Source organism: Antedon mediterranea, chromosome 2 (genome assembly GCF_964355755.1).
Source record: "Antedon mediterranea chromosome 2, ecAntMedi1.1, whole genome shotgun sequence".
In the NCBI taxonomy this organism is placed as follows: domain Eukaryota; kingdom Metazoa; phylum Echinodermata; class Crinoidea; order Comatulida; family Antedonidae; genus Antedon; species Antedon mediterranea.
Window position 1 is genome coordinate 8,166,223 of NC_092671.1, and position 13,008 is coordinate 8,179,230.

Genomic DNA, 13,008 nt, shown 5'->3' on the forward strand with positions numbered 1-13,008 from the left:
ATTTTTTCTACTACACCATTTTGGAATTTCAGAAATACTTTTTTCTTAAATTTATTGTGGATGAAACTTGCGGTTAAACAAACTATTTTACGAAATCGGTGACAATCTTAATTAATCAATTCTCCTACTACCATTTAAAACTGAAGACCAATGATTGTATATTCCTACGTGCTATGCAAGAAGTCGCTCACTTATTATGCAAATGTTACTTCTTATCGTACTTGATTGGCTTACCGCGGTCACGTGAAGACTTTCACGGTTAATTCGGTCCAATAATCTAAAACTCTCAGATCATCAATGCCCAACAACATCTTTCTAAGCATCGTTGTATAAATATATTAGAGGAGAAATTCCTAAAACGGAAGATTTAATCTAGCTTGATCTATCTAATAATTTTCAAACATAAACACAGGTCTTGAAAAGGTACTGAAAAAATATAAGCATGTCTTGCGCGTTACTTGGCGATTGTAGTGACGGTGGAGGAGGAGGCGGTAGCGGGGAACCATCTGCAGGAGACGTTATCAACACTCAGGCTTCAAATCAATCAATCATGTCTTCAAGTAGGTACGTTAATAATGAATGTGTGGCAACCAGTCTAGCCTCTCACTCTACACCATCTCCGACGACAGACTACACACCCGTGGACCCAACAACATTCTCCTGTTCCCTCGGGTTCGCTGGCCTACCCAGGACTTGCACCAAAGTCGCAGAAGTTTCGCCGGATGAGCGTAACAAGCCGATTGCATCCGTGAAGCTACCGGAATATCCATGGGCAAAAGAAACCCTAGGGCCTATACAAACACAATTGAACCAGACAAACAACGGGAGCAAAGGTAGGCTATTCTTATTTTGACAACTTGACGTATTGATAATTAATGAAATTGTTTAAAAATCGAAAATGCTTTTAAGATAACTGAGATAGATTTGTTATTGAATTACTAAAACCGTAATGTATTTTTTGAAATCATTATTGTATTGTTGTGCATTAATAACATTTTTTTTGTTCTTAATTTGTAATAATGTTAATATACATCAGCGTATCATCAAAATGTTGACAAAAGAAATTTATGCAAATCTATCAAAAGTGTGCAATTGTTTGACAGATAATTTGTGCACCAAAATTGTTTAGCAATGTATGATTTACAACACAAATATTTTCTTATCAAAGTTTTAGAACGACGTAGGCCTAACATGTGTTCCCATACATAGAGACATCGTTTATTTGCGCTATATGTAAATCTATATTATTATTACTGTACATCGTAAAAACAATTATTAGATAATTCTTCAATGGTAAACCAACAAACAAATTAATAATTGGGTTGGTTTTTTACTTTTTTTATTATTTACTAATCTAATAACGTGATGACAAATTAAATATATTTTAGAATAGTTCAAATGAAAAGTATCTTATCATGTAGATTGTGAGTTGCGAATAATATATATCATGGTATCGCTGTTATATAATTCGTTATGTATATAAATTTAACCATTGTATAGTCATTTATATAAGACTTAGAAAGTATATTACGATAATCGCAACTTAAGGTCTTCCTACATTTTAATTTTTTTGTTGGATGACCACATGGTTCTAGATTTTTATTTAATTTGGTAGGACAGAATAACCGCAATAAACACTGACCTAAACATTTTCCAAACATTGTTACATTGAAGTACATAGAAAATTAAGCACACTAATTGGTTCGTCGTTTATAATCATTGTTTGTGCGACTCATCCTGCCAACGTATTGTCATAAGTGGTAAAGATGATTTTACACTATGGTTATAGGTTCTTTATTATTAAAGTGTAGACAGTATAGAGTAGTTTGTATTGCGACTTTACTATAAGAAAGGTTAAAAAAGTTTATTTTTATATAACGAATTTGGGTATCAAACAAGTTGAGAAGTTTTGTCAAAAACAACAACTTGAAATCATAGTCATTCGTATCGGAATAAAAGTAATGATTTTGTTTTGCTCTGCTATTAAGTTTTTTTGCTTGTAACATTGACTTATTCAAGTATGTTCAAAGACTAGGCCTGCGTGTTATGTTATTATTGGTTATTATATAGGCCTATGGTTAAATATCGCCACTGTCTTTTGAGTACATGTTCCAGGTCATATCTTTCCAATAGGACTTGACTGAACTCATTTGTATATAACAGTTGTTTACATTTAATTTATTTATTTATATTCGCGTTATCTTTTTATCGTGTTTATGTTAGGCTAAGTAACAAAATGGCATATTAGTTATATGTGCAATTAAAATTCTGAATAATCAATTTTTTTCTAAACTTATATAATAATTCATTCAATAGTCTTACAATATTCGTTGAATTGAAAGCATAACGTTGTTTTATCTTTTGAAAAGACGACTTTATAAAAATATAATATCACATTAAATATTATATTATAGGCCTACAATCATTTAAAAAAAACGAATTATATGTGACGTATTGATAGAAGTGCATTGAGTGTCTCAAGAGATAAAATTAAAACGAAAAGAGAAATTCTATCCCGAGTCGGTTAGATCATAGTTGACAAAAGTGTTAATAGAGTCTTCGAGTGGTGGAAGCAATAAAAGCAATATACCGCTTAGGCCTGTAGCGTTATAATCGCGTTGGTTTTGCATTTTCAATATGTTTGTGAAAAAAAACAGTAAGAGAAATATTTCTCTTAAAAATCCAGTAACATTTCAGCTCGTTCCGTTTATTAGAATAATCATTTGTAACGTAAAATTAAATATTTAATATAAAATACTGAGTTAATACTTTCTTACTTACCTAAATTTATAGCATTAGGTCCAAACTTGAATTAAAACGAGTGTAACTCCAAATAAAGCGGCAGGATACATTGATATATTTAATTATTTTTAAGAATCTGCTCAAACTTGGTCGATCTCTTTCACTCTCTACTCTTTTCTAACGTCCAAGTATCATTTAAACGTGTTCTTCTTTTTTAACCCTTTCCTTAAAAAACAAAATGTGGTTTCTTTATTGGTAGGCCTATGTGTTAGTGAGGCCTATGTGTTAGTGAAGGATGTTAGTTAGTACCCAGAACACCTTTATTACAAAAACATTACTAAAATTGAACCGGTATTTAATAATAACGGTAGGCCTAATAGTTAAATTTCACAGTTGTAATAGTTAGTCTATACCAATGAAAGATAAGTGTATGGTTTTTCATCAAATCTAAAGCTACGCATTAGGCTTTTTCTAGGCCTACGACATGCTCACTTGACGGGTGCGGGGACGGGTATTAAACAAACGGCGAGAATCTGAATTTACATACATATTTTAAACGTTAATTTAATTGTTTATAAATCTCTTAATATCTAAGTAATCTTTTTTCTACTATTGTTCATTTTCTGCTATTGATAATTTTACTTTACACAAACGGTGCACTTATAACAATTGATTATATCGTTGGTTAATCTGAATTTGTAAATTTATTCTTCGCCTAACTTATTTCATCTGCGGCTAAATTCTATGTCACTTTGTCAACTCAAATCGCCACCTGCAATCCGTATTATGTCATTTTTGTCAGCTAAATTTCTGTTCATTTCTTTTTGATTAAAACTGTATGAATTCCATTTCGACCACTCGTTGTCCATCATTCAACTGTCGCAGAAAACTTTAGAAAGCGAATGTAATGCATTATGTGTGTAACACAATATTAGGTAGAACTGCATAAATATTGTATAGTTTATTTATCATTTGTGTGCGTTTTGTCATCATTTGTCAATGCATTGTTAAGTTTCTTTATCCTTATGTTAATATTTATATTGTTTATACAATTTTTACCAATCCATCACTCAATGAGCAAAGCATATTCCTTTTTAATGCTAATTTTCCTTCACCGTAGATGATAAAGCCGATCGGTAACGTAATTTAAAGTTTGCGTATGAATTTGAAATTTTAAAATTACGTAGGAAAAAAAACAATGCGGTGCAAATTTGAAAAGCGCACACGTAGTCGGGTCTTGGTTTTCCATAGAGTTGTTGAGATGTTCATTGTTAATCACGACAATAGCTCGTCAATTAGTATATTAATGAGTTTATAACTGATCGAAGTAACAACAGCTAAATAAAGACTTGACAAATTGCGAGAATATAATTTTAATTCTTAGCACGCAATACGTATGGGTAACATTGTCGGGCAAAAAAAGTTATATGAGATCTATTACAATGCGTAGGCTAGACACACTGTTGCCGGTGTAGGTCTATCTACGGGCTGCTCAAGGAAAATGTGATCCTGGTAGATGTGTAACTGGTGTGTCATAACAAATCAACAACCGGTGAATAATTGAAAGAAATGCACAAAAAGCAGTCTAAAAATCTAAAAATAATTATTTATATTGATTATAATAATGGATTATTAATATCGTTATTGCTATTATTTTATCTTGGGAGTATACCAGGCTCATTCGATCTACTTCAGTATTAGAAAAACATAATTTACATGTATTTTAAATTGTTTTCGTCTACATTTGAATGTAATATATAAATAAATGGTAAACTAATATTATTTTATAATACAATTTTTTTTTTTGTTATGTAGTGCGCCCTCATAGTTAAATAAAGTTTTTGTATTGTTTGTTCAACTTTTGTATTGATTGATTGATTGATTGATCACTTTATCTCAGAATAACAAAATTCCATGTACTATATAAAACTGAATTCTCTTTTTTTTTAGAGAGTACGAAAGGTGAACCACCAAGACGAGCAAGGACTGCGTTTACCACCACCCAATTGCTTGAACTAGAGAAAGAATTCCATTACAACAAATACCTATGCCGACCAAGAAGAATTGAAATCGCAGCCATGTTAGAGTTAACAGAACGTCAGGTAAAAGTTTGGTTTCAAAACAGGAGAATGAAGCAGAAACGCGTCGCGCTAAAACAGGCGGCCAAAAAACGGTCGCAGAAAATCCACGCTGGAGACACGGGTTCACATTTGGATCATTTGAATACAGACGCTACGGCACTTAGTAACTGTTCAATGAAACTAGAAAACTCTTATAAATCCTGCGTGGTAAGCAGGTCTGATTGCTGTATAGGAATGCCGGACTACCAAAGAGAAAGTGAACATTGCATTGAAAAGGTAGCTAATAATATTCAAAATGGTTACCACGGGCAGCCGCACTCAGGGCAGACCTGGTATGATTCCGCCGTACCGGTATCGGACAACTCAATACAACAAAATTCAAACAGAGTGTGTCAAATTCCTGCTTCTGCAGATTCTATTTCTCAAGTAAGACGACCTATTTTTGGTGCTAATTCTCATTGCATCTACAGCAACACGTCTGCGCCGACGGACGAGAATTCATCATGTCGTATGGCGTCATCAATTCCGAATTTACCGGCAAATTATCAAAGCTTTCCAACTAATTGCAATTTCCCGACAAAATATGTTACCGATTCATTTATGAGTCTGAAACCAGGAAAGAAATCAACATGGGCAGGACACTTTCCAGAACAAATGCTAGGCCATCAAGGAGCGCAGCAAATGGTGTTCCAGTCGGCGGTGTTTCCGCAAACATTCACTTAGATCCAGCCTCGACGGTACTGGCACCCGATGAAGTGTTAAGTGCCATATGTGATACCGTACCGATGTTTAAAAAGTTTGTAATTAAAAGTGTTAACAAATTCTGTAAGCTATCGTAATTGTCACAGCATTATAATCATTGTTTCTTTATAATTATTATGATTGTATTGTAAAGAAACAAACAAATTATGTTCGAATATTCATTCTGATTTATTATTTGACTTTAACAACCACCCGTTTTTCAAGTGTTATTTAGATGCAATTTCTATAGATAAGATACGGTATACAATACTAAATTAGAAAGTATTTTTCACTCAAGACTGCACTCGCAACACACAAATCGTGTAATACGGATGTGTTTATTCTGTGCACAGGCCTAAACGCTTAATATGTGTGTACATTAATTGTAAATATACACTTAATAAACTATGGAGGGTCTGATATATTATGCTTAATAATAATCGTCATATCGTGATTCAAAGGTTTCACATTCTATGATAAATTATGTGGAAGAATCACATTTTTCATATTAAGATTCCAAATTAAAAACTCCCTTTTCATTCCTACTGGGAAAACAGATTTTCCTAACCAATTATGTAGACAGAGGGAAAAGTCTCTCTAATAGATTTTCGCAAATAACCTCCTGGGTCAATTCTGAAGCCTCTGGGATCCAACACACAATCCTTAGCTCGTCAACTTTGTGTAGAGTTCGAGATACGAGTTCTTACAACTGATTATGTATCTTCTTATCGTGAAGACAATGCTTTATTAGCTGAATGATGAAACGCACACTTGGGAATGTAGGTTATTAAAAATGCATTTTTTTTTTCAATTGCGATTCAATGTCACAGGTCCAGTGAGCTACTCAAAAGTTGTGTTCATGCCTATTATATAATCAGTTCATCTAAAACCGGCCAGTGTTTTTTAGAATAAAAAGGTGACACGTTATTGTATTACCACTACAAGAGTACTATACATTAAGTATACACGTTTAGGCCCAACAAAGTGTCCATTAGGAGTGCCTGGAATGGGGTTTGGCCGTGTAGTGTTGTATATTTACCCTCAGTCATTTCATGAGAAAGTGTCTCCTTCTTGCAAGGAGTGCCCTCGTATAGATCTGTTGAGAGGTATTATAATAAGTACAGCATATTCGTTTACAATTTTCAATAAAGTTTTAGCAGCAATAATTATAAGTATAGTTCACACGTGATCGCAATCGAGACCTAAGCAACTGCTTAGAAGGGTATTCTGTCCGAGTGATGATTATTTAATCTTTGATTTTATATTTTTTTAAATAAGTTTTATACAATAATATATGTAATTATAATTATTATGTTGACATTATACATGTTTGACCAATCGATTGCTCAACGATCAAGAAACGTGCCAGAGGGCTTGGCGATGCGCTTCGAAAAAATGCGCATGGATTGTGGATTAATAGATTACATATAAATGAGAATGGATTAACGTTAATCCCTAACTTCAATGATACAAACATTTCGCAAATCACTTTTAGTAGTCTTTTACTCGTATTTAATAATAACAAATTCCCTTTTCTATGTAATACGGGGATAAAGCGATTACGTAAAAGTTTACGTCGACAATTACAGGGATTCGGTGACGTTATAAAATCTTACGTCACAAATTACGAGGATCAAGCGACATTATAAACGTCACACTTTTTAATTATTCATTCCCAAAATTTCACTCATTTTAATTTATTAATTATTAAGTTCATGATATTTACAATGTTTCCACAATGTGCAATAGAACAACAATGGTGACGATTAAAACGCGTTTCATTTATTTTACAGGTTATGTGCAATTTTAAATAGGTTTTCCTTCTATAACTTAATATTTTAAATTCTGAGGCATATTCCCTTATTTTTTTGGATAAAATATTATTTTACACTATAGTAAATTGATTAATGTTAATATTACGTATAGGCTAATATGATTGGTGGTCACTTTTGTTTTAATTAGTTGTACTTTGTAATAAAAGAAAGATTAAGCGTTAAAGTTTTTGTTACAATTTAGTATATTATATAAAAAAAAAAAAATACGTTTGGGAATTACGTAACCTTGAAATTCAACAAGGAATTCAATCAGCATAAGGTTTCATGAAAGAAACGCTTTTCAACTTAATTTATATGAAAGAATTTGCGATGAGATCGTTTTCAATTCTTTCAATTTCACAAAGTTAATCAGCGTTTCTGATTTATGCATCTTTTCATAATGACTTATTATTAATATTATTATTAATATTATTAAACTTCAAAATCCGCTAAACCCTACACAGAAGCGGGCTCTCGGTGTACCGATAATTACAAAAATGTAAATTGTTATAATTTAAATATCTGTTTGCGTAATGTTTAAAGAATAATTATTGGAAGATACACTCTGTGTTCTTTATTAATTTCATGTATAATGTTCCCACAAAGGTCTTAACTATTATGGTTATATCAATGTATATAGGCCTAACTCAGATTTTACTGGTTAATGTAAAATCGCGTATCAAGGCTATTATGTTTTTAATTATTTGTACATCATTTTTTCAGTGTATGTAAATAAAGTAATGTACAGTATCTACAACAGGGTACGTGTAAATAATGTGCAATTTAATATTTTGTATATAATTATTATTATTGTAATATTGATAATAGACCTACTGAAACACGTAGGCAACACTCTGAACTGAGTTCATTATATATTATAATTATGTATTTCCATGTATTTTCTTTTGTCTTATGAATATCATTATAAAAACAGGGTAAGCGCTATCTCTTGCTGTAATTGTAAGTTATCATGCAATATCATTTAAGTAATAAACATGTTTCAAGAAAATATTCTGTTTTATTTGTTTTAGTTTTTAACATCTTTGAGTGATATTTAAAATGACGATTACCTTAATATATTGCCATATTGTTTTCAGAGATCTATGTGAGAATAGCATTGTAATATATGATACATTTATCACTCACTATTCCGGTGATATCGATAAAAAGATAGTAACAGGTTATAGCACGTTGATGATGACGTTAAAGATAACGACGAATAATAATGATTCATGAAGACGATGATGATAATGACGGTGATGCGTCGATGACAATGATAGTGTTCCTTGGGTAACGATGATGATAATGATTATAACGATGCGAAAAATAAATCAACGTCACCTTTATTCGAAACGTCATAAGTATACAGCGCATGCTCGTACGGTATAATTATATTGAGAAGAACATGATTTCTGACTCTATGAAATACTTCTGTTTTCTTTTGCTTTGTGTAATGTTCTTTAACGACTGCAGGTTGATGAGGCTTACAAACACCATAGCCTTGGACGCAATCCTAAATGTAGCATTTCCCGGTTTTAACTTCGTATTGTTAATAATAACAATATCAAATCTGCCACAATAGGGCAATGGCCGGGTAAAGGTTTATTAATATGACTTAACAAAACACATGATTGTACTGAAGGCAACTCATTTAAGCTATCTCCAATTATATATAAATGTAACGTTGATGTTTATTCGTTACGAGGATTTGTTTTATTGTAATACCTATAGCCGTTTCCCGATAGCTCAGCATTAATCTTGATTTTTAGCTTTTATTTTGATGTTTGCTTATTTTATATCCCGATTTGCGATAATAATTAACTGAAAAGCTTAAAACAAGAAAATATATCTGAAAAAAATAATATGAAACGATAAAAAAGTGAAGAAAAGCGAGAGTGGAACAAATAAGCGAGAGGGAGAAGAGAGAGTAAAGAACATTTACGAAGGTGAAGAAAATCATTGAGAGTGATAATATTTTAAGTGAGTGAAGACAATTTGCAGGATTGAAGGAAATCATTGAGGGTGAAAAATCATCATCGATTAGAAATTCTGCGGGATTGAAGAAGTATACCAGCGGGAGTGAAGTAAACCACTGGGAGTGAAGACAAGTTTCGGGAGTGACGTAAACCACATTGAGAGTGAAGACAAGTTTCGGGAGTGACGTAAACCACTAGGAGTGAAGACAAGTTGCGGAAGTGGAGTAAACCACTGAGAGTGAAGAAATTCGGGAGTGACGTAAACCACCGAGAGTGAAGAAAAGTTTCGGGAGCGACGTAAATCACTAGGAGTGAAGAAAAGTTTCGGGAGTGAAGTAAACCACTGAGAGTGAAGAAATGCTGCGAGAGTAAAAACAAATCTACGTGATTAGGCCTAAAGAAAAATATTTAGAGTGAAAAAATCAACGAGAGTGAAGCAAATCATAGTGAAGAAATTCTGCAATAGTTAAACAAATGTCCTCAACCGATATGTCCGGAAAAAAAACGTAGTCCTATATATCCAATATTAAAAAGCATCTGAGAAAGTAACAGATTAATATAAAATAAAGACAATGGAAACCATCTGATAATTTCCTCAATATATGATATAAATAAACGTAAATTATGAAATTCTGATGACTTTAATTAAACTAATACATGCTTTCTCTATTATAGTAACATTAGCGAGGGAAAAAATGTTGAGTCACCTTAGGACAGGTGCTGTTGAACTTATTAACTACAATGGAAGGATTTGTAATATTGTTACATTTTGTATGTATATAATACTGAATAAAATCAGATGGCTTATATATTACATGGACTTCAGTTTGATAGAATATCGGAATTGTTTATTTCAATGTCGATACAATTCAACTTCAACTGCTTAACCATGGAAAAAGAAAGAAATTTAACAGTGTTATGTATAATTATTTTGAATAAACTGGGAAAGTTTAACTTATGTAATATGCTATAATTATAACGTTATCAGTGTGGAGTGGAACATGGTTTACTATCATGATGTATTGAAAAATAATATAAAACAGTAGCCTAAGCCTATTAGAGGTTTAGATCGCACTATTCAATTACTCACGTCTTTCGAATGAGACGTTAGGTTCCGTAGAGTTCAGTTTCAATTGGTGCGTAATCCAGATCAACATAACTAAAACTTGCTGAAAAAATTGCTATTAATTGTCTTAATCAAAGACCCTAAAGAAAGACGAGCTATGGGTATTTAATGTACACCATTATCATTAACTTTCATTAGGCCTATGTTGTTTTATTAACAATCTTGTGAGTAACACTAGATTCATAACAAAATTCATAGCCTGATAAGTTATTCTTTGATTAATCTTGATGAAGCTTATCTTGAAACTTTTCATAATGTACGCGGGCCTACGATGAGAATATGTAATGTTGTTAGGCCTAGAGTCCCCAGGGACCGGGTAGCATTAAAAGACAAAGGGTAACCGTCGGCATTCGAACGAATATTGCGCCCGTCAACAAATTTCCCGCTTGGCTGCGCATTCAGTGTTGCTGTTTGTCGGATGGGGACACGAAGCAAATAATTTAAAATGGAAATAGTAGCTGTAAAAAGGAATAATTGGCCATTAGTATGAACGTAGAATACAGTCTCAACAAACACGATCATCTTTTCAACATTTGACAAGTGATAATGTGATTCAAATATTGCAATTTTATATGAAATGTATTTAGATTTTTATGAGTTGTTTGCTCTTAAGAAAACATTTACTCGGATTAAACAGAAAGCCAAGCAATTTAATATTTTAAATTGCTTATAAATATGGAATAAAGTTAACTGAAAAAATGCAAAAATATGTAATTTTACTAGATAAACACCATTATTATGAAATATATTACTATTTGACAAACATATTTGCTGATTAAAAGGAATAAAAGGGAAACAAATTATTTATAATGTATTACTGTAATATAATAATAGTGATGATAATAATAATGTTTTTGTTATGACACAGTTATAATTAGTCTTTTTAAAAGATTAATGATTTAATCTTAATATCTTAATCTTATCTTTAATCTTAATATCTGGCTTCTAACGTTAGGATAATATAACTTTCCAGAAACTGGGTTTCTCTACATGAGTGGATGAAATCAATACTGCAATTCGTTTTTCCTGGATTTTTTTTGTTTGTACAGGATCATCATGATTGTTTAACTTATAACAATGTTGTGGATAAAGATAACTCACTAAACGTTCTTAACATTTTGATTGAGATTTATCCCATGGGGAAATCGAGATCAATCATAAACCTCATAAAACTGAAATATATGGAGCATGTAAAATATTGTTAAAAATAGACCTTGACCATGGACAACGACAATACAAGTGACTACATTTTATTAGTATCATGACCTGTAATTATAGTTTAATTGCACACAATATTTTGTTTAATGAACGTTTTAAACATGTTATCCGACACAACCGAGCAAGCTGAAACGCGTAAAGCGTCCTTGGTGGAGACACGGCGACGCGATCAGCGACGAAGCGTCAAAACGCGTTCTCGAAATAAAAGTCGTCCTCTTAAAACTTTCCTTCAACTTTTGTAAAACGCTTTCTTTTCTGCAAATGTGGTCAACAGTGATGAGAACAGTTGATGCAAATGGTTTATATGTCGTTCTCTTTATTCTTCTCATTCAGCAGGCCCATCAATTAGTCAGAGAGTTATACACACACTATAGTTCCATACTCGATTAGGCAGGCGAGAAATGTACACCAAGTGATAACAAATAGACAGAAACAGGAAAACGTCTCAATTTGAAGAACTGAAAGTAGCACATTCTAACATACAAAAGAATTTTCTCATCAATCTATGGTGGAAATGATCGGTAGTTTCCGGTATTTTTATGTCTTCTTTCATTTGTTTTGTAAAGTTTTTGTTTGCTATTTTCTAATTCATCATTCGAGATACGAAAATAGTATGTCACCGGTTAAACAATATCGCAATAGCTTTCGATTAATTTGTATTTAAGTATCGCCAGTTCATGACTTGGTCTAATATTGTTCTCTATTTTAAATTCAGGCCACGGCCAGTTGCATGTCTTTATCAATGGTTGTTACGGTTTGTCTGTTACGTCAGTTTGTCGCCACCATAGAACTGACTTCGATCTTCGAGGAATTTAAAGTCTTTATAAATTAAATTTAATACATATTCAATTATATTTTAAATGTTCAATAATTGGGAATTTTGTATATGGCATTTGCATGACTGGCTCCTTTTTTTTTTCTATTTTTTAAAATATTTATTACTAAAATACAACGGTAAAAAATACCCGTAATTGTATCACCAATGTTTGTCTATAATAGCTAAGACGTCAAAATATTAAAATAAACGAAAACCCTGAGAAATTTCTGAAAATAGCACTGTAAATTCAACAGAAAATAACACAAAACCTACGCCACTGCAGCCAAGGCAGTCGGTTAAATAACTATATAATAATTTAGAATGACAGTCAAATCCGGGTAATTAGTCTCTGGGCTATTGGGCATTATTTGAAAACGATTTGTTATTTGTCAATTACGTTTAATTAGTGGCAATTGTCCATTTAGCACTTCATTACGGCTATTACTCACTATACTATGTCATTGGTCTAATTGTATTAGATAAGCAACTTAAC

The 13,008-nt window shown here is 32.2% G+C and overlaps 1 protein-coding gene across 1 annotated transcript; it reads left to right on the forward strand.

The window, feature by feature from the left end:
* Window positions 1-337: 337 nt before the first annotated feature.
* Window positions 338-8,349, forward strand: LOC140040263 (uncharacterized). Its single transcript, XM_072086057.1, has 2 exons — window positions 338-833; window positions 4,693-8,349. The coding sequence occupies exons 1-2, from the start codon at window positions 443-445 to the stop codon at window positions 5,544-5,546; spliced, it is 1,245 nt and encodes a 414-aa protein (XP_071942158.1). The 5' UTR covers window positions 338-442; the 3' UTR covers window positions 5,547-8,349.
* Window positions 8,350-13,008: the final 4,659 nt, after the last annotated feature.

Excerpts from the sequence above, each read along its gene's own strand:
- LOC140040263 (XM_072086057.1), top strand. The coding sequence starts at position 443 with ATGTCTTGCGCGTTACTTGGCGATTGTAGTGACGGTGGAGGAGGAGGC. Across the intron at positions 834-4,692 it reads GACAAACAACGGGAGCAAAG|AGAGTACGAAAGGTGAACCA; the intron begins GTAGGCTATTCT and ends CTTTTTTTTTAG.